Below are 24,749 nucleotides of genomic sequence, written 5' to 3'. Positions count from 1 at the left end.
TTTCCTTTCATCTTTATTTAATGAACAATTAATCAAATTTACGTTTGACAAGTCGAAAACCAGAAAAGACTCCTTTCTTAACAGTAAGACAATAGGCAAACATGCTCTGACTATGTATTAAGTCTGTAAAAAAGGTGGGCGTTCTCATTATCCTTTGAAGATTCAAGAAAATGTAATGACTACTACGACAAAAACGACTTCGTTCTTTGTAAATATGATCTTCAAATATTAATGTAATTACATAAAGTTGCAGTTAAGATTGACCGTTCAACAGGTTGGGAACAATTCCCGTATAGAGAAACAGTATCGCTAAAGCGAAACCATCCCTCTTTACAGTAATAAAAACATTCCCGTAAGTGCGAGATTTTCACAATTTATTTCAAATAAATGAAAAATCCGAATAAAATATAAAAAGGCGGGTAAGAGATCAAATGTGAAGCAATTTTACTTTCCAAGACTGGCCTTTGTGGCCTTAAATATTAGTGCTCCATTGCTGTAAACAAAAATTGGATGCTTTTTTAATTGTGGAAATTGCGAGTTTTTTTGCATTGAACGCGAGTTTTCCAATTGAAAGTATTTTTTTCTTTTTATAAAACAAAAATTATCAGAGTTTGTGTTCATGTTGATGACGCTGTTCGACCTTGCAAAGGAAATTTAATAACACGCAACAATTATTAAAAATGAAAATACGGAAAGGTTGTACCAGCAATATTATTTAAACATATGTTAAACAAATATTTTTCAAAAAATTAAATATATTTTTGTTTATAACAGAAAAATATCAATGAAAAATCAAAAATGATGAGTGAAAACCGATGAACTATAATTTTATATAAAAAAATCAAAATTTTGAACGAATAATTCTTGGTACGACTTAACATGTAAACAAAATATTGACATTTATTACCGGTAGAGACTTCCGTTGGAAATCTGCCGAATAGATTTAGTTTATAACAGAATTTCAGTGAAACACAGCTGTAAATACTTAAGTTTTAACAAACATGTAGAACCTAAGCCCTTATCATCAATAAAATGTGAACATATTCTTCCGCATTTTTTGTTTAAAGGAAACAATATAATAATGAAAAAATGTGTCAAAATCTCGCATTTGCGGGAATGTTTTTATTACTTTTAAGAGGAATGATCTCGCTTTAGCGAGACTGTCTCTTTATAGGGGAATTGTTCCCATCCCAACCTGTTAATTGTCTTAACATTTTCCTAAAGTTTATACATTTATAAGTGGTACAAAAATACCGAACCCGATGGACAATTTTTATTTTTTCAAGTCGTGTTTTCAATAAGATACGTTGTACTGTCTCTTAAAATGTACATAAGCTTTATAATGAATGATGAATTCTTAAAATTTAATGCTCTAAAGAAACAAATAACAAGAGGTCCATTTGCCACTTCGCTGGCAATAATAGCTTTAATAAAATTAGCTCTATAGGGTCATATACAAAATATCAGGACAATGTAGAAAAAATGATCCTGTAATAATTTCAATTTTGTCTTTCGATGTTCTGATGTTGATTATTTATCCCCTTTTCGAACAGTATGATTTCATAGCCATTTCACATATTGAGCACTGCAGCTCTCAACGAGAGGCAAACATATATAAAGCTACATAAATTTTTTAACCCCATGGGGGGGGGGGGGGAGCTAAAAAACAGTCTAATCGATTGATACATGCAATCAAAACTGTTTCAAAATGATTGCAATTATGTAATACAATAATAAAAAAATAAGGTTTTGAGAGTAATTATATTTTTTTTCTTTGTAAATATCAACATCTCATTGTGGCCCTCCCTACCCCTGAGGTTCATAATATGAACAACTTTGAGTCTAAACACCCAAGAAATCTTCTACACAAGTAACAGTTTTTCTGGCTTGGTTTTTGAGAATTTTTTTTTTATATAAAATTTCTCTTTTTTTCGTATGTAAAAAGAACTGTGACAATGCTTACATACATGTATGCATATTCAATTAAAATTAGTTACCTTTCGAATCATTTTCATGCAATCGATCGTCCTCTAGCTCAACTTTAAAAAGAAAAACAAATTGTCATAGAAGGCAAAAGGTTCTTTTCTTATATCAACAATCTAGTCAGATTATACAATAGTGTTTGTAAGGTCAGTGATAAAGGTCTACCTTTATCAATTGATTCTAATTTTCGATCACCATCCGGGGAATCGGTTCGTCCATCTTTAAAAACAATGTAAAGTCTTCATAAGATATTGTAGCTAAACAATAACAATGTAATGATTATGAAATATATCGTTTATAGCTAACTTGGGTTGAAAGCGAAAGTGAGTGTTTCTAAATACATTTTATTTGTCGCCCGTCTGTTCGTCTGTATGGTTGTATGTACGCACATCGTTTACATAGTTCTTGTATAATTCTATATCGAAATGTTTTAATATGAAACTCTTTAAAAATATTGTTAATTCTCGTATATACAAAGATTTGACAATAAATTAAACAATATATAAAATACGAGTTCTTTGAAATCATATCTTAAGATCAAAGATGCATCAAATTACCAATTTTATTATCCCTTGTCTCGTCGTGCTTGCATAGTAATATCAAAGTGATATCCAAAATTGTGGAATTGTAGTTCTTGAGAAGAAGATTGTTTTTAAAAAAATCGATGTTAAGCTTTGAACCCTCTTAGTGTTGGTCCGGGGTCTTGTTTTAACAATTTAAAATCTACTCTGAGAATGGAATGCCTGCATATACTAAGAACACTTGTAGTTATAGGGAAGAAGACGACTATCTTTAAACATTTTGTCAGTATATTATACGATTTTTGCCTAGAAAGTTTACAAATCTAAGTATTGCATTTCTTTAGAAGAAAATATTTAAACCTTCTTCCCTATATATGTATATTTCTAGGTTAGATCCCCTCCTGGGACTCAAGTCTTAGTCAAGGGTGACGGTTTTTAACAATTTTCAATCTACTTCATCTGGGGATGCTTGCATTGTAATCACACAAATTGTAGCAATCTATTTCTTGAGAAAACGATTTACCCAATTTACCTGCTATTTTTGTGGGCAATGTGACCCCTGGGCCTCTTTTGTACATTTCTGTTGAAATCAGACAAAATGTTCCAGCAAAATCGAATCCCTTTTTCTTGATATGAACCCTTTTCTCACCCCACTCAAGATCAATATTCTTAAATTAAGTTTAAAATGGGATAATATAAAGAACATACCAACGATCATGTTTTCTTCTTCTACAGATTCTACATTTAGGTCTTCATTTTTTGTATTTAAATCTTCCATCGTATAGCTCGGATCTTAAAACAAATGATATTACAAAATGGTTTAAGTCTACCATCGATTTTAATCAGTATGGTCATTTCTTAATACAGACATCATGAGTATTTCGGTCATATTTAAAGAAATCTGAAACTAAAAATCTAACAGGACCAAAACTGTATAAATAGTGCTAATAAGGGTAGTGTCTTACCTTTAACATTGCATTCACTTTTTCGATCGTCTTTCGGGGAATTTATTCGTCCAACTTTAAAGAAAAAGATAAGCTGTCTTTACAAGCTATTGTTGCTAAATGATTTCAATTACAAAAACATTATGTATATTTAATATTTCTGGTATGTTGTCAGAAGAAAGAGAGTTAGAGACAGAGAAAATAAATCGAAATGAAGTTTTTTTGTATCTTTTAATAGAAAAGGTCTGCATGTGCTCTATTTAGAAAGACAAAATGCTAGTGGCTATTTTTTTTCCAAATGTAAAATATTCTTTAACAACTAATTTCGACAAGATTCTCGCGATCATTATTTTAATTATACATTCTATAAAAAAGTTATCATAATAATCTTTGATGTATAGTTGAATAACAAAAGTGCAGATATAACTCTCCTGTGTCTTTTTGATTAGTGCTCGGTTAAAAAAAATGAAATCAAATTAAAAAAAATGGCTATTTTCTTCAGACAGCTGCAACAAATATAATTAAGGCCACGTTCATCATCCATTTCAGTTCAGGTTTTTCATCCCTTCCCGCTCCTCTAAATATCTAGCCATGCAGTTGGATTTCATTTCAGTGAAAGAATATGTTAAGGAAGCAATTAAGACAGTATTTATATACAACATAAACAAAAATACGGTTCTTTATATTAAGCATTATATGAATTTAATATGTAAAGTGTTAATTTCCGCGTTTGTGCGGGATATCATCTAGTGTGTTAAATATGGAAATAAAACATACTTACATGACGTCGGTTCCATGTCTTCATTAATTAAGTTTTCATCCTTCTTACTGGTATCGGTTGTGCTGTCGCTTGCATCTTCAAAAAGATACAAATCATAATGCATTACGTTGCAAGGTTATCATGTCTTATTTCACCAGTGATCTTTTCATTAAACAGGCACTCATACTGTTTAACATTGAAACGACTGAATAGTGAAGCGCTAAACGACCCAGTTCGTTTGTTTTTATAGGGTAATTGCTTCGTGTGAATTTTGCAGTGGAATGAATGGAATTTTCAATTACGATATATATATATATATATATATATATATATATATATATATATATATATATATATATATATATATATATATATATATATATATATATATATATATATATATATTATATATTAACATCTACCAAGTTTGGTTGATTTATGCAAAAAGAAAAATGGCAATACAATATAAATCACTAAAAGTTTTTTACTTCATTAAATCTTTTTATAAAGTTTAACGGAATTTGAACATTTTTCAATTTTTCCCCCTCTTAATACAATCTTGAAAAATTATTTTTTTTAATTTGTGTGAATTTCTTTGGGCAATATGAGATGTGAATATTTTTTATTTGTCGATTGTACTGTTTTACCAGACATGCTATTTTCGTTCAAAGGGTAAAAAATAAGGGAAACGATAATTTAAACAGACATACGTTAACAACACACGCATGAATATCAATGTTTATACAAGAAATACATGCATTCATGCATTTTTCACAACATTATCAAAAAGAGGCCAGGGGCCTTATCGCTCATCTGAGCAATAATAGCCATAACTCTGATTAAATGAGCATAATAATATCAAATTCAATATACATCAAAACAAAAAGTTTAAAAAATCCACATATTACCAAACCCTTTTTTGTGTAAGATTTTTCTTTAATCCTGTTTAAACACCCCCCTTTCCCCCTGGGAATCAAGATCAAACTTTAATCTGCGCGATTTGTGCTTTTGGTCAAGTTTCAGGGTTTTTTGGCCAGAAGATTTTAAAAGATTGTTCCAGATATCTACCACGTAAATATTTAACACACACCACAATTGTGGCCCTACCAAACACCAGGGATCACGATTTGAACAAACATGAATTTACACTACCTGAGGATGCTTCCACACAAGCTTTTCTGGCTTAATGGTTTTTGAAAATATTTGAAATATTTTCACGATAAATTCCAATGTAAAATTCATCCAACCCTACTCCATCGGGCCCAAAGGATGCTTCTACTAATATTTAAACATTTCTTGCCTAATAGCTTTTGAAAAGAAGATTTTAAAAAGTTTTCACGATATATTCCTATGTTAAACTTGACCCCCCGGTGTAGCCCAATCCTACCCCCGGGGACCAAAATCTAAACAAACTTGAATTGACAAATACTCGAGGATGCTTCTACACAATTAAGAGCTTTTCTTGCCGAATAGGTTTTAAGAAGAAGCTTTTGAAAGATTTACTCGATATATTCCTATGCAAAAATTTTATATTCCATTGTAGCCCCACCCTACCAGCGGAAACAATGATTTGAACAAACTTGAATTTACACTACCTTAGGATACTACCACACAAATTAAGATTTTCTGGACAAATTGTTTTTGAGAAGGAGATTTTAATATATTTTCTCTATATATTCCTATGTTAAAATTGATCCCCCAGGAGCCCCACTTTTTCTCAAAGCGTTTAAAAAAATACATATAAAAATGTAAATTAGAATAGAGTGGTAGTTGCTCTCTCCCCTCACCAATTTCTTCAACAATTCTGTCCCCTTTCAAAACCCGATGCTATGTGCTTTCAAGTCAACTATACAATATACGAACACTCTAAATACGAATGAAATATAACTGCATTAATAAAAGGCTTACCAGAAGATGTTTTCAAATTTTGCCCAGATTTTCTCCTTTTATCTTCATCTTTTTTATCGGTTTCTTTTACTTTGTTGTCAGTTTCTGCAAAATAAGTTCTACCTAAAACATAGTGTTTTTTTTAATTATTTAATTTGTGTCAAATGAGTAATTTTGAGCGAAAGTGGAAATTAAACTTTGCTGATTGCTCCATTTAATACGTTATACAGCCAAACTTCATACGCCTAAACGTCCTGATTTAGGCAATACACAGTAAACTCTTAGGTTCTAGTTGTCAGAAAAGTTTGACAAGACTCATTTAATATATGGATAAAATTTGACAAAACCATTGACCACCTAATGAAGAAATGCGCTTTAAAATGAAGGAGGAAACTCCCTACCGCAAATAATGATGTGTTTATCACATTTGATTATTTCATCTTGTGCAAGAAAGGAATTGAATGTGCGTACGTACATGAAAAGTACATTAAAATTGTAAAATATAAACTCAGAAATTCATGGCTTTACCACCCCAGAAGCGGGACAAATTTTGCAAAAAAGCTAAATTTTGAACAAATATTGAACAAATGCTTCTATCTACGGTCTCAGTCTTCAAAATAGAAGGAATTGCGAGTGACCACCCTCACATAAAAGGCACCCTTACGTAATAAAGCACTATCTTTTTATAATCAAGCAAAGCACCATTTTACCATAATTAAGCACCAGCTTAACATAAAAAAGCACCACCTTCACTTGAAATAAGCAAAGAGAAAAAATTAATGCACTATATTCCCATGGAATTACCACATAATGCAGCTATGGTATTCCATGAAATTATCAATAAGAAACCCGATTGCAAGGCTAAGTGAATAATGATAAAGATACGGAGAAAGTAAGACAGGCATATTAAGTGGTTTTAACAAAGAAAATAGCTATAGCAAGCTTTTGATTTTCATAAAGATTTGAAAGCCCCTTCGTCATTTAACAAATAACATTATAATTAATTATGTCCCTACATCTGTACAAAACATCATAAAATACAAACCAATTAGTTTAATTATTTCCTTTACAGGCATCGTGTTATTTTCCTCCTCTGTTTTACCGGTCCGAAGGCTGACACTTTTTTGATCTACAAAAGATCACAACATTATTATGATATAATGCTAGTATGTCATTTGACTTAAACAAACAAGTTTTAAGACAGCTGACGACTAATTGGTGCAGTTCATGTGATGCCGGTATTTTGATACATATATCCAAGTAAAATTTTTGGTTCTCTTGTCGATGTGTCATCGAGCTAAACTAGGTTAAAACAATTATCGATCATAATAGAATTTGAGGATCTCACCAATTCGACTGGACCCTGCACACTTTTTTTAACGAAAGCGTTATTATCGACCATATCAACGTTTTTTGAAGAAAAAAATCAAAGTGCGATGAATTGGTCCCAAATTTTGTGCACATTGAAATATCAAAGTGCGTAATTTTAATAGTGCGTTTTAACACGCCATGTCTGCCTTCTGCAGTCATTTCATGGGAATATGGTGAATTATTTTATTATGCTGTGGTTATTTCATGTAAAGATGGTGGTATATTGTGTGATGATGGTGCTTTAAAATATTCATTTTTTTGTTTTACTTTCAAAATTTTTTGTTAATAACTGTTAACTTCAGTCTTTAGGTGGAATTTCGAGTGACCATCCTTACATAGAAGGCACCCTTACGTAATAAAGCACCAACTTCTTATAATAAAGCAAAGCACCATTTTACTATAACTGAGCACCAACTTAACATAAAAAGGCACCACCGTCACTTGAAATAAGCAAAAACAAGAAAGAAAAATTAATGTTACAGTACTATATTCCAATGAAATAGCCACATAATGCAGCTATGTTATTCCACAAAATCATCTATCAGGAACCCGATTGCAAGGCTAAGTGTATAATGATAAAGACACGGAGAAAGTAAGACAGACATATTAAGTGGTTTTAACAAAGAAAATAGCTATAGCAAGCTTTTGATTTTCATTAAGATTTGAAAACCCCTTCGTCATTTAACAACTACCGTTATTACATGTATGTCCCTACATTTGTATGAAACATCATAAAATACAAACCAAATTGTTTAATTTTTTCCTTTACAGGCATCGTGTCATTTTTCTCCTCTGTTTTATCGGTCCGAGGGCTGACACTTTTTGGTTCTACAAAAAAGCACAACATTATTATGATGTAATGCTAGTATATATGTCATTTGACTTAAACAATCAAGTTTTAAGACAGCTGACGACTAATTGGTGCAGTTCATGTGATGCCGGTATTTTGATACATATATCTAAAAAAAAAAATTAATGGTTCTCTTGTCAATGTATCATCAATCTTAACTTGGATAAAACAATTATATTAAAACAATTATATTATTTTAATCATATTACGTGGTTTTTAACAAAGAAGAGAGCTATAGCAAGTTTTCGAGTTTCATTTGGGGTTGGAAACTCCTACCCCATTTAACAAATACCATTATTACATGTATGTCCCTACATCTGTATAAAACATCATAAGATACAAACCAATTTGTTTAATAATTTCCTTTACAGGCATCGTGTATTTTTCTTCCTCTCTTTTATCGGTCCGAAGGCTGACACTTTTTTTAACTACAAAAGAGCACAACATTATTATGAAATGATACTAGTATGTCATTAGTCTTAACGAGGTTGAGTACAGTTTGAGTACGCACTCTTTCGAGCAGCGTTTCAATTGCATTGTGGCATCATCTTTTGCTTGATTGACGCAATGGCGCTTAGTTTCAAATGCAGACATTCAGCGAAATTTGTCGAAAGTAGCTCCTTTGAGGCGTAAAATTAATATTATATTGCAGAATAAACATAAATGACAAATTCGGAAATTTGGCTGGAAATTTGACACACAAGAAAAAAACAACTTTGATAAGACCACAGGAACAAACCAGGAGGTAAAAAAGTTTTTTTTGACCATTTGATGCCATTTGATGCCTTTTAGCAATAACTTTCATACATGTATGTAGAACAGAAAAAGAAATCCCTAGGACAGAAGTTTATAAAAACAAGAGGCCCATGGGTCCACATCGCTCACCTGAGCAACAATGACTTTATATGGACATTCAAAGAATATTGTTCCATATTGCCCATCGGTAGAATAACACAAAAAAACCCCGTAAAATATCCAAATTTTACACTTATTGTTTGCCTTCACTTAATCTTTGACATTGTACCTGTATGAATTACCATTTTTATCGAAAATAAGATCCTATGCAAGATATTTATTTAATTTTTTGGTAGGAGTTCACGGTTAACCTCCGGTTCTCTTTATTTTAGTCCCCCTCCAACCACTTTATAAAAGGATCATAATTTATGAGAGCATATGGATACATCTTCTCCCTCAATTACTTACTAGTTATTGTATTTTATTTTTAAAAAATTCTTATATGTGAAAGAAGAAAATTGTAACTCAATGCGCTCAATTCTCGAATCAAAAACTTTAAAAAATTTAATTGGTCTTCTCCATTATAAATGATTGTCGTTTACCTGGCGCGAATTCATTACGTTGAATTTGACTCAGTAGTTTTTGAGAAGAATCTTTTTTTAAAATGCACCGCTCTTTTTCTACAATTTCGAGATTTTCTCCGCTTTAAATAAAGATCGGTCTCTGCAATTTATATTTGGCTTCCCATAAGGATGCTTTGTGTCAAATTTGGTTGAAATTGGCCAAGCAGTTTTAGAGAAGAAGTTCAAAATGTAAAAAGTTTAAAGACGGACAGATGGACAGACAGACAGACGGACGGACGGACAAAATGTGATCAGAATAACTCACTTGAGCTTTTAGCTCAGATGAGCTAAAAACTTTTGAAGTATAGTGTGTAGTTAAATATTATTAAAAAATGTGCAAAATTGATACATTTCGAGCACAATCCAATAGGATCCTATGTTAAAACTTAATAAACTTTGAGATCACCCCCTTAACATGTCTGATTTTTTCATCTTCGAATAATAATAATGTTCGTAGAAATTCATAACAATTTCAATAAAACATCTAGGCCAGAACAAACTAGACCCGGCCTCGTTAACTATACAAGCTTTGAACGCACAATGACAGAGATATGACAAATATGATAAAGTTAAAGTAAAAAAAATATACCTACACGGTGACTGCGATGTAAATAAATATAACGATTGCTATTGTTAAAATAACAGCAAATGAATTAAAGGGACATGGTCACGTTAATGTTTACAATGCTTCAGTAAGGCATTTTTAATATGCAACCAAAATTTGAGTATCATTCGTTGAGTTATAGGCGAGTTACAGAGCTTACAATTCTTGACTATGTAAACAAAGCGTTTGTTTACATTTTTTAATGTTAAAGTGAAATGTCCAATTTTAGACTTAAAATGAACGTGTCAAACGTAAGGAACTGTTTATTTATGCTTAAAATGAATAAGAAGATAGAAAAATAAGCTAGAAACAGATTTTTTACTGGTATATTGCATCTATGTAAACAAAGACAGGACACGAGCCACGGTTACAAAAAAATAACAAAGAATTGTTAGCTCTGTATCTTGCTTATAACTTAATGACTGACTCTCAAATTTCAGTTGATCATTAGAATTGCATTTCTAAACATTCTAAATAATAAAAACAGAAAAATAGAATTTGACCAAAATCGTGACCAGGCCCCTTTAAAGCCCCCAAAAAGATTTATGTAAGTATACAAGCTCATTCAATCATTTTCATACCATATTATTCAAAATCATCGCAGGTTAAATTACACATATCAAAAGACATTTAGTAACAGTCATTGCTTAGTCTATTTTTTTTATTCATTTATGTTTTTATTCGCATCATTGATATTTCAACAAATCTTTAAAAAATATATTGAAAAAGCGAATGCTATTTGTATAATTGTAAACGTTTTAACAACGTTATATTTGTAAAACAAAATTCATTTTATGAAAAAGTTAAAAAAAAAAAATCAAATATTAAGAAAAGGCCCACAGGTCTTGACGGTCACTCGAGTACCATTGTTGCAACCACTATTGAAATAAAACCACTATTGAAATAATTTATTTCAATAGTAGTTGGAACATGGCAGCCTCATCCAAAAAATCTTGGCAAGCAAAAAGAAAACAAAAATCATGAAAATTCTAATCCTTCAGCTCTTTAGGAGTTCAATGGTTTCTTTATTTTCACTTCCATTTATTGCATGCGGGGGAGGGGGGGGGGGGGGGACAACACTATGTTCTTTTAACATGATAAGCAAATAATTTAAAGCGTAAATTTAAAAAAGAATTAAACATTTTTTATAAAAAGTGGAGGGGGCAAATCCATGGTAAGTCGATTTTCTATGTATAAATTGACAAAAATGAAATATTTTTTTAGCATGGGGGGGGGGGGGGGCTCTATGATGAGTCACGTTTTATATGTAAGTTTAAGAAAAAATGTATACTGCAAAAAAAGGGGTATGAACTGACGTTACAATCACTTTAAAAGAGGAGATACAGTGCAGTGAGTATTTATATATTAAAATCTTTATTATTTAACAACATTGTATCTGAGATTAAACTACTGTTCTACATATAAATAAATTATAACAAATCTTATAAAGTATGAATAATGAAAATTTACTGAAATAGGCATGTTTTATTTTTTTGCATTCAAATTTCACGTTGTTAATTTTATTTTATTGATTTATTATAATTCATTGTTTGATCACATGTTGTGCTCGCCCCAACAGTCGCACCGTAAAACATATTAGTTCATTCTTTTAAAATTATATCACAAAGACATGAAAAATCATTAAAAAGTCATGAAAAATGCCTATTGCATCACTATTATCATTTTAGTATTTGAAAACGTTATTTTTTGTGGTCTTCAATTGAAAATTGGAGTAAACTGTGGGTGTAAAGAGCCACTCTAAAATCCCAAATTACTGCCCTATTTGCAGTGAACTTCACAATTTAAGAAGCGGACATTAATTATGCGCATATTAACAAATAATTTAGTTAAGCTCCCCTTATCTTTGAAACTACAGAAGAAAATATAAAAATTTATTTCTCAATCTAAGAAGAGGACATGAATATGGAAATCATTATAAATGCATTTTAGGTAACTTTCATCAACTGTAAAAGAACAGTAGAAAATGTTACACATTTCTCTCTCTCTCTCTCTCTCTCTCTCTCTCTCTCTCTCTCTCTCTCTCTCTCTCTCTCTCTCTCTCTCTCTCTCTAACCACGACCCGGGGGTCATGATTTTAACAATTCAGGTAGAGAGCTTCATGTTCATCATAAGTATGCATTTAGTTTTTTCCTGACAAATCTTGATACAAAGAAGAAGGTTTTTCAACATTTAATTCATTTACACTTTATGGTCATTTGGCCCTACCTAAAGATCTGAACCGCTGACCGAAGGGTCATGAATATTACAATATAGGTAGATAAACGTGGCCTTATTGATATCATAACATGCATTCCGTTTAGTTTCCACTTCCGTAAAAGTAGAGAATAAAATATCTTAAAATTCTCTACATTTTTACTATATGGGCATGATGTGATCCAGGGGCCACAAATTTTGCAGTAGAGGGCTTCATGAACATCATAATCATGCATTTAATTTTTCTCAAATATATATAGCATAGAGGTTTTCTAAGATTCAATACATTATGATTAATCACTATATTGCAATATTTGCCACACCGTAGGGTCTGAGCACCTAACCGAGAGGTCATTATTTTTTAATTGAGGCATCCTTGCTGATTTAAAACATGTGCTTAGTTTCCGTGCTGAACATCCAGTATAGGAGATTTTTTTTCTTCAGTTTTATGCACAATTAATGGTCCCTTGGGCGTGGGAGTCACAAATTTTACAGTTTCTGTTCCCATTCCCATATAGAAGTTTTACACCAAATTTGGTCGATAGTTTTAGAACAGAAGCTAAAATGTTCAAATGTTAACGTACGATGCCTCACCGCGCACGACGACGGAAGAAAACGGATTTCAATAGGCCACCTAAGTGATATAAGTGACCTAAAAATACAGAGTTATTCCTCTTTTCATACTCATGAAATCATTATACTCAAAAAATTTATTTAGGTCGCTATTCAGATGTATTTGTGAATAATTTTTGTTCTTTATTTCGAATTCCGAAGAAGCAAACTGTAGCTACACATTATAGCTAGACTTATTATTATTTATCGAAGCGGAACTAATACATAAACCATTGCTGACTTTTGAAGTTGACCAAAAAAAAATATTGCAGACTTGTACACAGTCTGCCACATTGACTTTTATTTAAAATAAATGCCAACTATACTTGGCTAACGATTTTGATGCTATTTATACAAGTGCACTATCATATCTGGAATTAAATATGTGCTTACCATCTTGCAACAAGGATTCGGTTTCACTTGATTTTTCATCTGTAGAGCTTCCTTCCATTTCTAAAAACATTCATATATATATATATATATATATATATATATATATATATATATATATATATATATATATATATATATATATATATATATATATATATATATATTAGAGAGGAATGGAGTATTGTTTATGATCTGCTAAATACCAATTTCAGTCTGCACTACCTTAGATTGAACGCTTTTCAGATACGTTTTAGTTTTCCGACTCATTTTTTTTGACAAACCCAGGAAGTTAAGAATAGAATTTAATAAGACTTTTCTTTAATCATGCGTATGTTAATATTCAACCCCCTTTTTGGTCCCACCTTACATTTAGGGATCATGATGTAAAGAAAATTGAATCTTACACTACTTGAGGATACTTTCACATAAGTTTTTCTGGGCGAATGGACTTTGAAAATAAAATATTTATAAGAGTCGAGTTTTCTCTAGAAACCCCTATGTAAAAATCCACATTTTATTGTGACCCCAATTTACCACCGGGAAAAGTTTAGAACGACGACAATGACAAACATACAACGGACAAACTTTTTAGCCTTTGGCTCATGTGAGCCAAAAATCATTGGTGATACAATATTGTCATTTAAGAACTTTAATCCGTTTATTCACTTTGTGCATTTACAGTATTCACTGCTTGTTTTATTTTAATTCGATACTATGAGCAAGATTTACTGATTTTTTATATATAGAATCATTTTCTATACATATCAACCGTTTATTAAATTCTAAAGTTTAATATTTTAGCATAAACTATCATATGACTTTACATTTTAATAGAAATCATTCCATTATTGTTCATTTAAAGCTATACACGCTATAATTTGCGTCAATTTTGCATGACTGGGAAAATGCATGTGTTTGATTACTTACAAAAGTTACCTTTTTGTTGTTATAAATTAAAATACTTAATTCGATCACGTAACAGAAATATCAGTTTTTTAACAATATTTTTTTTTCCTGCCAGGAAAGTAATGCCAAACATTGGAAACGATAGTTTTAAAATACAATAGCATACTTAAATCTTATATCTCACATTTCATTATACTAGACTATTTACTAACTAACTATTTACTACATGTAACTAGATATTTACTTTAAGAAATGTCTCTTCCTTATACACAGTTGGGAGTGACTGACTTGATTTTAGTTTAACAATATAGTTTAGAAGAATTTGGTCAATTTCAATGCGGCGAATTAGGTCTCTTCTCCTTATTACCTTGTTCTTCATCAGGAGTCTGTTTGCATAATCGCATGCATTGCCTATACCTCACTAAAAATATAATGACAAACAATATTAAAAGGTAAACATATCAAAATTAGATGAAATTAAAAAAAAGGAAAACTTATCAATTCATGTACTTGAACTGCTGGAGCTTAGTGATAATGCCTATGTTACCTGATTTTGAAATTTTCCCCCGGCATGTGAGTACTAATAACAGTGAGAGAATAAGTGAAAGGAGGGAAAGAACGATTATTATAGCAATTATAGCAGCCGGCAACGTGCAGTCTGTCGACACATGAACTCTGAAACACTGTTTGTCTGTTGATGGCAACGGTGTACTGGTATTTCGCTTTTCGTAACACCCTTGATCTTTAAATAATGAAATGAATCATGTTATTTTTCGTTTTTCTATTCAACTTAGTATATTAAAGGTTAGTGTATTCAAAATAATTCAGTGTACTCAAAGATTCAAAATTAGGTTTGGAGACTTCAAAAACATTAACTTACCGAACAGAAATTATGAAATTAAATAATGATTCATACTGTAGGTTGTATAGAATTTTAATTACTATTATGCAAATACTGAAAACATACACATATATGCATCTGTAGAAATGTATCGGGTAGGACAGTAGCCACTAGTAAAGTTTGTGCAGTCTCTATTAAAGTCGTCGATAACTTTCATTTCGTCGGTGTTATAGATCGCGCAGAATCCTATTAGTAGAAAAATTACAAATGACATAAAATATGATTTTTATCATATCTTGATTTATTCTATATTTCTATATATCTTTTATCCTATATTTCCCTTTTTGATTTAAAATGAATATATAAACATTAATATTAAAAAACTAACTGTTTATGATAGTCTCTACAGAGCTTAAGATATACTGAAATAAATATTTGCCAAACTTACAACATACACGTGTGCATAGACTGCAATACACAGGTAAAATTACAACGTATGTTTCGAGTAACATATGTTGAACATATGTTGAACATATGTTGCAATTTTACCTGTATACAACAAAACTTCATTCCAGTTTTCTAGCTACCTGATATAAACCAATCAGAGGCACACACTTCTACTGTCTCGTTTCCCCACTGATTTAACAGACAATGATAAACAGGTGATTTAGTCCCACATTTTGCTGTCATGTGAGAACACTTTTTTCTGCTAGCCGCCTCATCCCATTCCGCCTTTGTTGTGGGACATTTAGATACCACTGACACTGTGGGAACACTTACTGGACAGTAATCACACTTAATGAAAGAAAAAAATATTGAACTATCAAAATATATACATATAAAGACAAAAAAACCTCGTAACATTAACATGTATATTACTTGATTAACAATTTTCTTCCTTAGAATGTTACTGCAATACTTACATTGGAAAAGTTTGACAATATAGCAACGAGAAGAGCGATTGCAGCTTGATGTTTCATTATACTAGCCATGCTGAAACAAAAATTTGAGTTTATACCTAAATTAGAAATATAAAAGAAATCTAATTGTCTATACCTAAATTGAACTGTTCATTGGATATTTTCCTAGAAAATGGTCATTACATTAATTGTAAAGTATTGGAAAAGAGGACATGGAACAAGAAAAGTTAAAGTAGTCTCTAAAACGTTATAGAATTGATTTGGTAATTTCCAAAATTATCAAAACACGTTTTCACAATTTTGTCAAAACAAAATATTTTGTAATGGGATGTAAGGCCGCCATACCTATGCAACAAGATTGTTTATTAAATTACTACAGATGTATCAGCAAATAATCACAGTAATAACCTTTTGTATCATGCGTGTCATTGTTTCTACACAATATTAACCTTTTGTGTTTCTCTATAGCGTATTTTTGTTGTTTATAAAAGCTCAGGAATGTAAACAAAAACTATGGTACATCAGTCACGTTCAAATGTCATATTTTATATTTTCCTCGCCAATACTTTCGTACGTTATTGCTGAATTGCATAAAGTATAAACAGGCAGACGCAATATCATCAGATCAGGCATAATTATCATAATGGATAATTTTTTTGTCAGATTTATACATGTACAACACAGTAAGTTTTGTTATTTTACTTTAAATTGTAGTCAAAATTTTCCTACTTTTCGACAAAATAAACAGAATAGAAATGAATTGGTTGTTGTGAAACATAGAAGCAGTACATAGCACTATAAGAGTTATTGCTCAAAACATACATGCTTTAGTTGGTATTTAAAGTAAATTATTCTTGACAAATTGCAAATGTATGTGTCAGACTGGGTGCCGAGTCCCTGTCAAGGGGACTGAACACACAGGTCCGTCACGCAGTTCACCGAAGAACGCATAATGGCTTTTCTTGCAACATGTCTGGAGATAATCAAATATTATCATATCTGAGTATGTACTCCATTCTTATACTCATCTCACTGTCCCAAATGGTCAAATTCAAAAGTTTAATATAGATAAAGGTTATATTCTGAAAAACATTCATTTGAAGCACTGAGTATCACTTTTAGCATAACGTTCAAACTCAAGAAGCTTCACGACCTCAGGGACAAGCTATGTATGTCAGTCCCTGACTTTAATGAGTGACGTAAATTCTCTAAATAATCACCGAGTTGTTCCGAAAATGTATGATCAATCTAAAGAGAACAAAAATCCGCGAAAAAATATTCCTTTTGATTTATCTTATGCCCTTGGATCTCCTCAGTGATTACTAAATAGTTTGCATCAACTTCCGTTGCTTTCAATAAGTTTGGCGAGTATCTAGTACATTTCGGAACGATGTGTTTATTATGAGGAATACAGATGAAGTAAGACGATAGGAACAAGTCATTTGAACATTTTACAACCTAGATCTCGTCAGAAATCGTTGGAGAAATGAAAGAACTTGTTTAATTAAAACATAGCTCGAGGCGAGGACCCCCTATGAATCCAAAATGGCTAGTGTCGTCCCTTTACTTTTTTAAATGTACATGTACATCGAATACACTTTTCTAACATGATTGAAACGGGGGGTTAGTGAATTTATTTATTGCAATACACAGAAATACACCTAAGGTTACCGATTTTAATCATTTTTTCTTGGGGAACAAATAATTAGGAACTTCACAGTCCAACAATCAAGCCCCTGTGTGTGTTATTATAACCAGAAAACTCTGTTAGCGTAAACGACAATGTCAGGCGTCCATGTAAATTGCATATAGCTTCCTCATTGACACTTGCTGAAAACCACCATTGATCATCTCATATACAGAACTAACATTTTTACCCAAAATGTATCTTTTTAAGGGAGTTGAATAAGGAAGCAACTAAATACAGGCATAACGGTTGTAATGAACTTTTTCTCTAACGTCTCAATGATTTCCTCCACGTCTGTTTTGATCACAAATTATATAATAAACCTAGACCTTATGTTACCTACGTCTCCTGCCACTTTCCACTGTAAGTCCTGTATCCCGTTTAGGCACATAACAACAGGGGTAGAAAGCAGCAGCCGACCACTAAACCTTTGTTTAAAGCTACATTGTACTTAGTTTTCAAATATTCAAATTTTATTTATGGAAAAATAACGTTCCAGCTATGTTTTTATTTTTTCTTGTCCATGCTTAAACTTGAATTTGATAAATAGCAAAGTTTTACCTCCTATTTTAAATATTGATTTTCTTGTCCGTTGTTATGGCGTATCTAAAACAAAACTGGATGTACATGGATAGTTATTTCTTGCCGAGTAACGACACGTATAAATGTTGAACATGTATTTACAGTAACAATTTCTTACTGTAATGGAGACACAGAGCGGGGATAAGGCGAGAGTGATAGCCTAGTCCCCACTCAGTATCTCTTACCTAATAAAAAACAAGTAAAATACTTTTATGTATTATGGCATGACCTTTCTAAAGACTTCATTAATTTAGAAAAATGACACACAAGCTACTGAACTTCTTCAGTGTTTTTCTAGGATAAATACTTTGACGTTTGAAGGCTACTTGAAGCTATTCCATGGATAACGTTTTCTTTTTTATATAGAAATCTAATCAATTAATAGAAATCACAGCATCTATTTGAAAAAATTTGGATTGTAAGATTACAGTAAGGTAAAAATGCAGTCATTGTTTATTCATAAAATATTCTATCTTCTGACGACTGAAACTGGTGATATCGCATTGAAAACATGTTGTAATTTTAATTTGGATGTTTTATTAACAAAAACGAAAGTAGGAATCTTATAATACGAATAGATGAATAGATAGATGTCAAATAATACTAAATAGATCTATTCTACCACAAAATACATGTTTATGTAAAAATCAGTAAATATAATTACATCTGTTAATAAATATAATTTTCATTCTAAACATCATTAGGACTTGGAGTTTAACTTGTTTGTGCAAGTCATGTAGCTAGTGAATATTTATATCTGACACCTTGAAATTTTTAAAAAACAAAAAGGCCATACTTGTAAAAAGAGGCTCATTTCAAGACTTGTTTGGGTTTAGAGGATGCTTAATCCCAATGTTCCTGTTAACGACATGTAAATTAGTCCAACTTTTGTCATTTTCCTTTTACATTTGATGTTGAGAAAAATCTTTAGGATGATACCAACTGTTTAAGATTTAGCGGGAAGAGATTCAGAAAATCTTAATAACATTAAACATTAAGTTAATTATAAAATAATACTTACATTCCCTGCTTAGAAATAAATTTAACACATAACACCCCTAAGTTTCAGTTTCGGTTTCGGTTGACTTGTATGACTCACTGCACAGGTAGATCTAAGAATGCACACAAATATTGACCTTTTAATAGTATATTTGTTTAGTATTCTAAAGCAGTGCAATAATAAATTCCCACTGCCTTTTTAGAGAAGCATTAATAAAATTTATGAAATGTGCAATATTTGTAATAAATTGCATTTTTTGAAAAATTAATTTTCGGTTCAATGTTGTATACATGTAGCAGCTATTCCCCCATAGTAGCTTTTCCTCGCAAAATTTGTATATACAATGTACAATAGTCTCTCACTACCCCCCCCCCCCCCCCCCCGGGGGGGGGCACTGTATAGTGATCTTTCTCTCATAGTAAGGGTTCTACAATGTACCTCAAGTTTTTGTTTCAAATTGTAGAAAAAATGTACATCGAAAGCTAAGCGAGATTAAAATTTAAGATTTATGAATCCATAGCTAGCATATTTTTGCATACATGTACATATCATATATGATTTTTTTAATTTCAAAAAAGTAAAACGTCTAATTGACTTTACTGGACATGAATTAGATAAGTAGATACTATTACATGTATCATGCATTTATTTACACCAATTTTCAAAATCTACTGTCAGTTGAAACAAAAACAGATTTTTCAATGTCGCATTCAAATACATTTAAATTTGATTAAGGGCATATATCCTTCTTTGGACAACGAAATCGTGTTTAAGAAATGGCACTTTTACGTTCCATTAGTAGCATTCCACTTAAAGTTTATATTGAACTTTTATAGTGTCTTCAAAAATATAAGGCGTTGCTGCGTTGTTATGAAAAAGGGGTTTATTAATAATGCTGTTCACAAAGAAAAAAGTTGTCGTTTTATTTACATGCGTAAATATTTATTACCTGGGTTTCGCTAAGCTTTTTATTAGGTAAAAAAAGAATTGATTTATTTTGTTTACTTCTTCATTTATTTCATTTTCTGTTTAAACTGGAATCTTGAAAGCTTATGTTCAAGTCTTGTCAAAAAATATGAATCCCCGTAATTTCAGAGTTGACACGCAATTTTTTTATCTACATTTTCGTCTAATAGCCAAAAAAGGGAATATAAAAAGTACAAAAACACCTAACAAAGGACACTTAAGATATGAAAATGATGAGATACATAGAACGTGGAATGAAAATAACACTACGGTATATCTGCTTAATTAATAAAAGGTTCGTCAATGCCCCCATTACTAACTACTCAATATTTTGACCATGCTAATTTCCAACAAAGAAACCAACTAAATGTTTTTTTCTGGTTAGAAATGCTTACAAACAATGTACACAATAAAACCTTGCATTTCTGAAATAATTTATTATTTTTTAAATATATATATATATATGCCTACGTTATATTTTTACATTATAAATGGACCCCTTATGACTACCAATCGAAGCCAATTTTTCCCTCACAATCCAATTAATTGCTGGCTAAATATTTAAACGTAGAATTTTTTTTATTGAAAATCATCAATATTGACAGTTTCAAATTCAAACTATGGCCTCTAGGGCAGGGTCAATGTATTTAGCAATCTTTGACCCCACCCCATAGGTCAGTTAGTACATGTATCTTAGAAATATCAACCTTTCTAAAGAGTAATCAATGGCATCTTAGATATAGCAAATTATTACCTTGAACTGTCCGTCATAAACATGATCGGAATTCATAAAAAAGGGAAAATCTACTATTATTGATGTACAGTCGTTTTACTGGTAACAAACCAGCATGTGGTTTTCGTGAGATGGTCGTATCATCGACTGTTTTAGGATGATATTTAAAAAATGGGTTTGTTAGCTTCAGTTTGGTGGTATCAAATTCCTGAAATTATATCCGATAACACCATTTTCAGTAACGAATCAAGCGTCCCCTATCGTCACTGATCCAATATTACAAAGTGGTGGATCAAGACTATTACACGGAAGCGGGGTATGAACTTCACCAAAAAGAAATTTGTATGGGATTATGTTGTTTGATAAAAATATGTGAATTATGGAAATGTTATTATTTACAGTTTACTGTTAAATCATTTCACTCCATCATAAAAACTAATTATAAATTGAATGATATTAATTTTCAAATATGCTTTAATTAATACATTATAAAATATAAAATGCAAAACCACATGTTTATGCAATTGGCATTCAGTGTAAATTAGAATTAATTGATTAACATTGTCACGGATAATTTTGTTTGTGTCGTTCTTTTTTGAATGAGAAAAGAACTACACAAACAAAAGTATGCGTGACAATGTTATTCAATTTAATTCTAATTTACACTGAATGCTAATTGCATCTTTTTTTTTTCATTTGATTTACAGCTGATTTCAATGTATCCTTTACAAATTGAACCATACATGTACATGGTGAACATTTAATAAAATATCACATGGAGACCGCACCACCGCCTTACTCTTGTACCTGACCTGAGACCATTGGGGGGGGGGGGGAACTAGGGCATGGCAATCCAATACACTACGGCCAACGCGGATCCCGTATTTTCCCGCGACACCGTGATGGTGTTTTAATCCTTTCACTGGTTCTCAGGAAATGATACACCTTTTCCATAAAAAGGCGAAAAACCACACTAAATCCTAATAATACCTAAATCAAATATCTTTAGTGGTCTGTATACATGTCATGCAAATAATTGGACATGGTATCCATACAAGACATGTACTTGGGTCATGGGGACTACAAGACCCTCTTTCAACTGTGTAGTGTGTGGCAGGATTCGTCTTGGGGTTTTTTATTTTGTAAATGTGATAACCTCTTTAAAAGGGGCATTTCCAGTGACCTCCTGTTCATGCGTCTGAAATTTAAAGAGATATGGCACAAGGCACGTTTAATAAATAAAACACAACTCTTCAGCTTCTTGTAAACATCACACCCAGAAAATTCTCCCTTATTATCATATCCATCAGGATCTATTTTCTCATACTTCTCACTTACAGGCGTTGCAATTGTGGAGTTGTAGGTATCAAAGGCAAACTGAAACATTACCTTGCATCTCACCTGAGTTTGAGTTTTCTGGCAAATTGTTCTTACAAAATGTAACTGGAGAGTTTTAATGAGGTTACAAAGACAGCATCTTTATTAAGTGGAAAATTCCCTGCTCCTTTGAAACTGCCTACAATAATACTGGGTCTGTAACACTTAATGAGTGTTTCAAAAAACATAACAGCAAAATTCCTCTTGGTTATTGGAGTGTTTGTTTTCTTTTCGTGTATTATCTCTAACTGTTAAATACCGTTGCATTTTTAAAGCACCAAATATACCTTTGTTAATGAGTTGAACTAAATTAGTTGCATTTAGAACCTACCTATTAATTTCTATCTGTTAAGAGATCGCTTTTGAGAAAATATCCATGATACGTCTCTGGGCCAGGCCATTGCATCTTCTTCCTCATGAGATAGAAAGGGTGATTGACCTTTCCTAGCAGTAATGAGAACACAACTGTATTGTGCAAGGGGGTCACTGCCTGTGTTCCCCCGCGGGCCCGTACCCGAGATATAATCGGATAGCCCTGATTGCTGCCAATATTTACAAGTGAAGACTTTAATCATCGCTCCTGCACATATATAGAGACTCTACGTTACGCAAGCAGGGATCACTGCACACTTGCGTCAACAATGCAACCTAACGCAAGAAGGGAATGCCGCACACTTGCACTAGAAAGGTCAGAACACCAGCAGGGATGACCACACACTAGTTCCCCGCCGCAACCACCACCTGTGTAAGCAGGGATGACCGCATACTTGTATTAATGCGATGCAAAGCACTCTCTGTATCGTAAGATAGATCACACAAAGATTAGATAGAGCAGGGATGTCCACACACTCAATCTAACCATACCTGTCTTAGGATAACCCCAATTAGTCGTCATTTAACACCCTTTTGACATTGACCCTATATATGTGCCGGCCTAAAATAATTTGAAATGTCATTTAGTATGTTCCTGTGGTTAAACAAATGGTGCCTGAAACGATATATGCCAGAGTCTTTTTAAATAGATAGAATATATAGATATGATATAACGATTATTTTTTAAAAGCACATATCAATCAGGTTTGACGTATACATGTATGAAATTAAAATTGAATTAACATTGAAAGTCACATATTTCCAATGAAAACATGAGAGGAAATATCGACTTGCTGTAATTATTACTGAAGGTAAATTTCATGAGAAAGTTTAAAGATTAATAACAAAGAAAAAAAAGGAAAGGAGAGTGTAAATGAATTTTTTCTACATTAATTATATCAAGCAGTTCTACCCGCCACTTTCATATGTTGTACATGTACAGTCTTTTGGAATTACTGATACATTTATGAACAATATTATTTATTATGGACAAAATCAATTATTATAATATATTTCAATACCTAGCTATGTCCCTGGTTGCAAAATTGCCTGATATCCAATAATTTAAAAAAAAATAATAAAACGTTATATTACCTGCACGTGACCTAGGAGGTCAATATTAACATTTTGTTTTCTCTACATTTGACTAAATGAAGATCGTCCAATGAAATATCGCGTTTCTTAATTCATTCGGCTTAGGCTTAAAACTAAACTCATCTCTTGATAACACTCAATTTGATATCTCTCTCTCAGTTCGTCGCTGAATCATGTTATAAAACAATTATGGTTAAAAGCTGGATGGTCCGATTTTTATTTCTATTACAGTATCAAACCAATTATCTTAGAAAGTTATAGACTTTCGCTTATTTACACCAGCAGAATCGATCTCTTTCAAAGAAAGAAATATTCAAAGTTGATAATGATTGTAAACATTACACAAGGTGGAATCAGACACTTTTTGAAATGACAGTGAACATCATGTGGAAATGTTTATTTTTGATTTCAGAGAATTTTGCTTTGACCTTGACCTATGACTTCGAAATTTTCCAGCTGGCATAGAACAATTACCCCCTACATACAAGGTTTTTGTTCAATCTGAACAGATTAACCAAATTGTGAATAATCTGTGGTCTAAAACTGATGATAAAGAGATCTTCTATGACCTTTACATTGACTTGGTTTAAGGTCACTACACGTACATTGTATTAACCAAAAAGCTCTGTTTAAGTAATGTATTTGCCAAAAGAGGACTAATTTGGGAGTATGAATATGTTCTAAAAAAGGGTTTTTGTTTGATCTGTAATGACCTTGACACTTGATCTACAAACAACATTCAAAGTCCCTGCATTCCTTTTGATCAAATGCAC

At 31.8% G+C, this 24,749-nt stretch overlaps 1 protein-coding gene across 4 annotated transcripts in view; it reads right to left on the bottom strand.

Annotated features, from left to right (window-relative positions):
- Positions 1 to 21,356, bottom strand: part of LOC105343695 (myb-like protein X) — a 28,322-nt gene extending 6,966 nt beyond the window's left edge. Inside the window, exons 1-18 of one of the 4 annotated variants that reach the window (XM_066070679.1) lie at positions 21,154 to 21,356; positions 19,455 to 19,545; positions 19,230 to 19,291; positions 16,168 to 16,237; positions 15,832 to 16,039; positions 15,371 to 15,490; positions 14,951 to 15,145; positions 14,771 to 14,824; positions 13,498 to 13,557; positions 8,661 to 8,744; positions 8,211 to 8,294; positions 7,141 to 7,224; positions 6,117 to 6,218; positions 4,230 to 4,304; positions 3,470 to 3,523; positions 3,213 to 3,296; positions 2,149 to 2,202; positions 1,998 to 2,039 (exon numbers count right to left, since the gene is read on the bottom strand). In XM_066070679.1, the coding sequence (XP_065926751.1) occupies positions 1,998 to 2,039; positions 2,149 to 2,202; positions 3,213 to 3,296; positions 3,470 to 3,523; positions 4,230 to 4,304; positions 6,117 to 6,218; positions 7,141 to 7,224; positions 8,211 to 8,294; positions 8,661 to 8,744; positions 13,498 to 13,557; positions 14,771 to 14,824; positions 14,951 to 15,145; positions 15,371 to 15,490; positions 15,832 to 16,039; positions 16,168 to 16,236 (1,369 nt within the window). In that variant the 5' untranslated portion in view covers position 16,237; positions 19,230 to 19,291; positions 19,455 to 19,545; positions 21,154 to 21,356. Of the gene's footprint in view, positions 1 to 1,997; positions 2,040 to 2,148; positions 2,203 to 3,212; positions 3,297 to 3,469; positions 3,524 to 4,229; positions 4,305 to 6,116; positions 6,219 to 7,140; positions 7,225 to 8,210; positions 8,295 to 8,660; positions 8,745 to 13,497; positions 13,558 to 14,770; positions 14,825 to 14,950; positions 15,146 to 15,370; positions 15,491 to 15,831; positions 16,040 to 16,167; positions 16,259 to 18,412; positions 18,458 to 19,229; positions 19,292 to 19,454; positions 19,546 to 21,153 lie in introns of those variants that run through there. The other 3 variants (XM_066070680.1, XM_066070681.1, XM_066070682.1) reach the window with 3 other exon arrangements.
- Between the last annotated feature and the right edge of the window lie 3,393 nt (positions 21,357 to 24,749).

This window comes from Magallana gigas, chromosome 9 (genome assembly GCF_963853765.1).
Source record: "Magallana gigas chromosome 9, xbMagGiga1.1, whole genome shotgun sequence".
In the NCBI taxonomy this organism is placed as follows: domain Eukaryota; kingdom Metazoa; phylum Mollusca; class Bivalvia; order Ostreida; family Ostreidae; genus Magallana; species Magallana gigas.
This window is presented reverse-complemented; position numbering and strand designations above follow the sequence as displayed.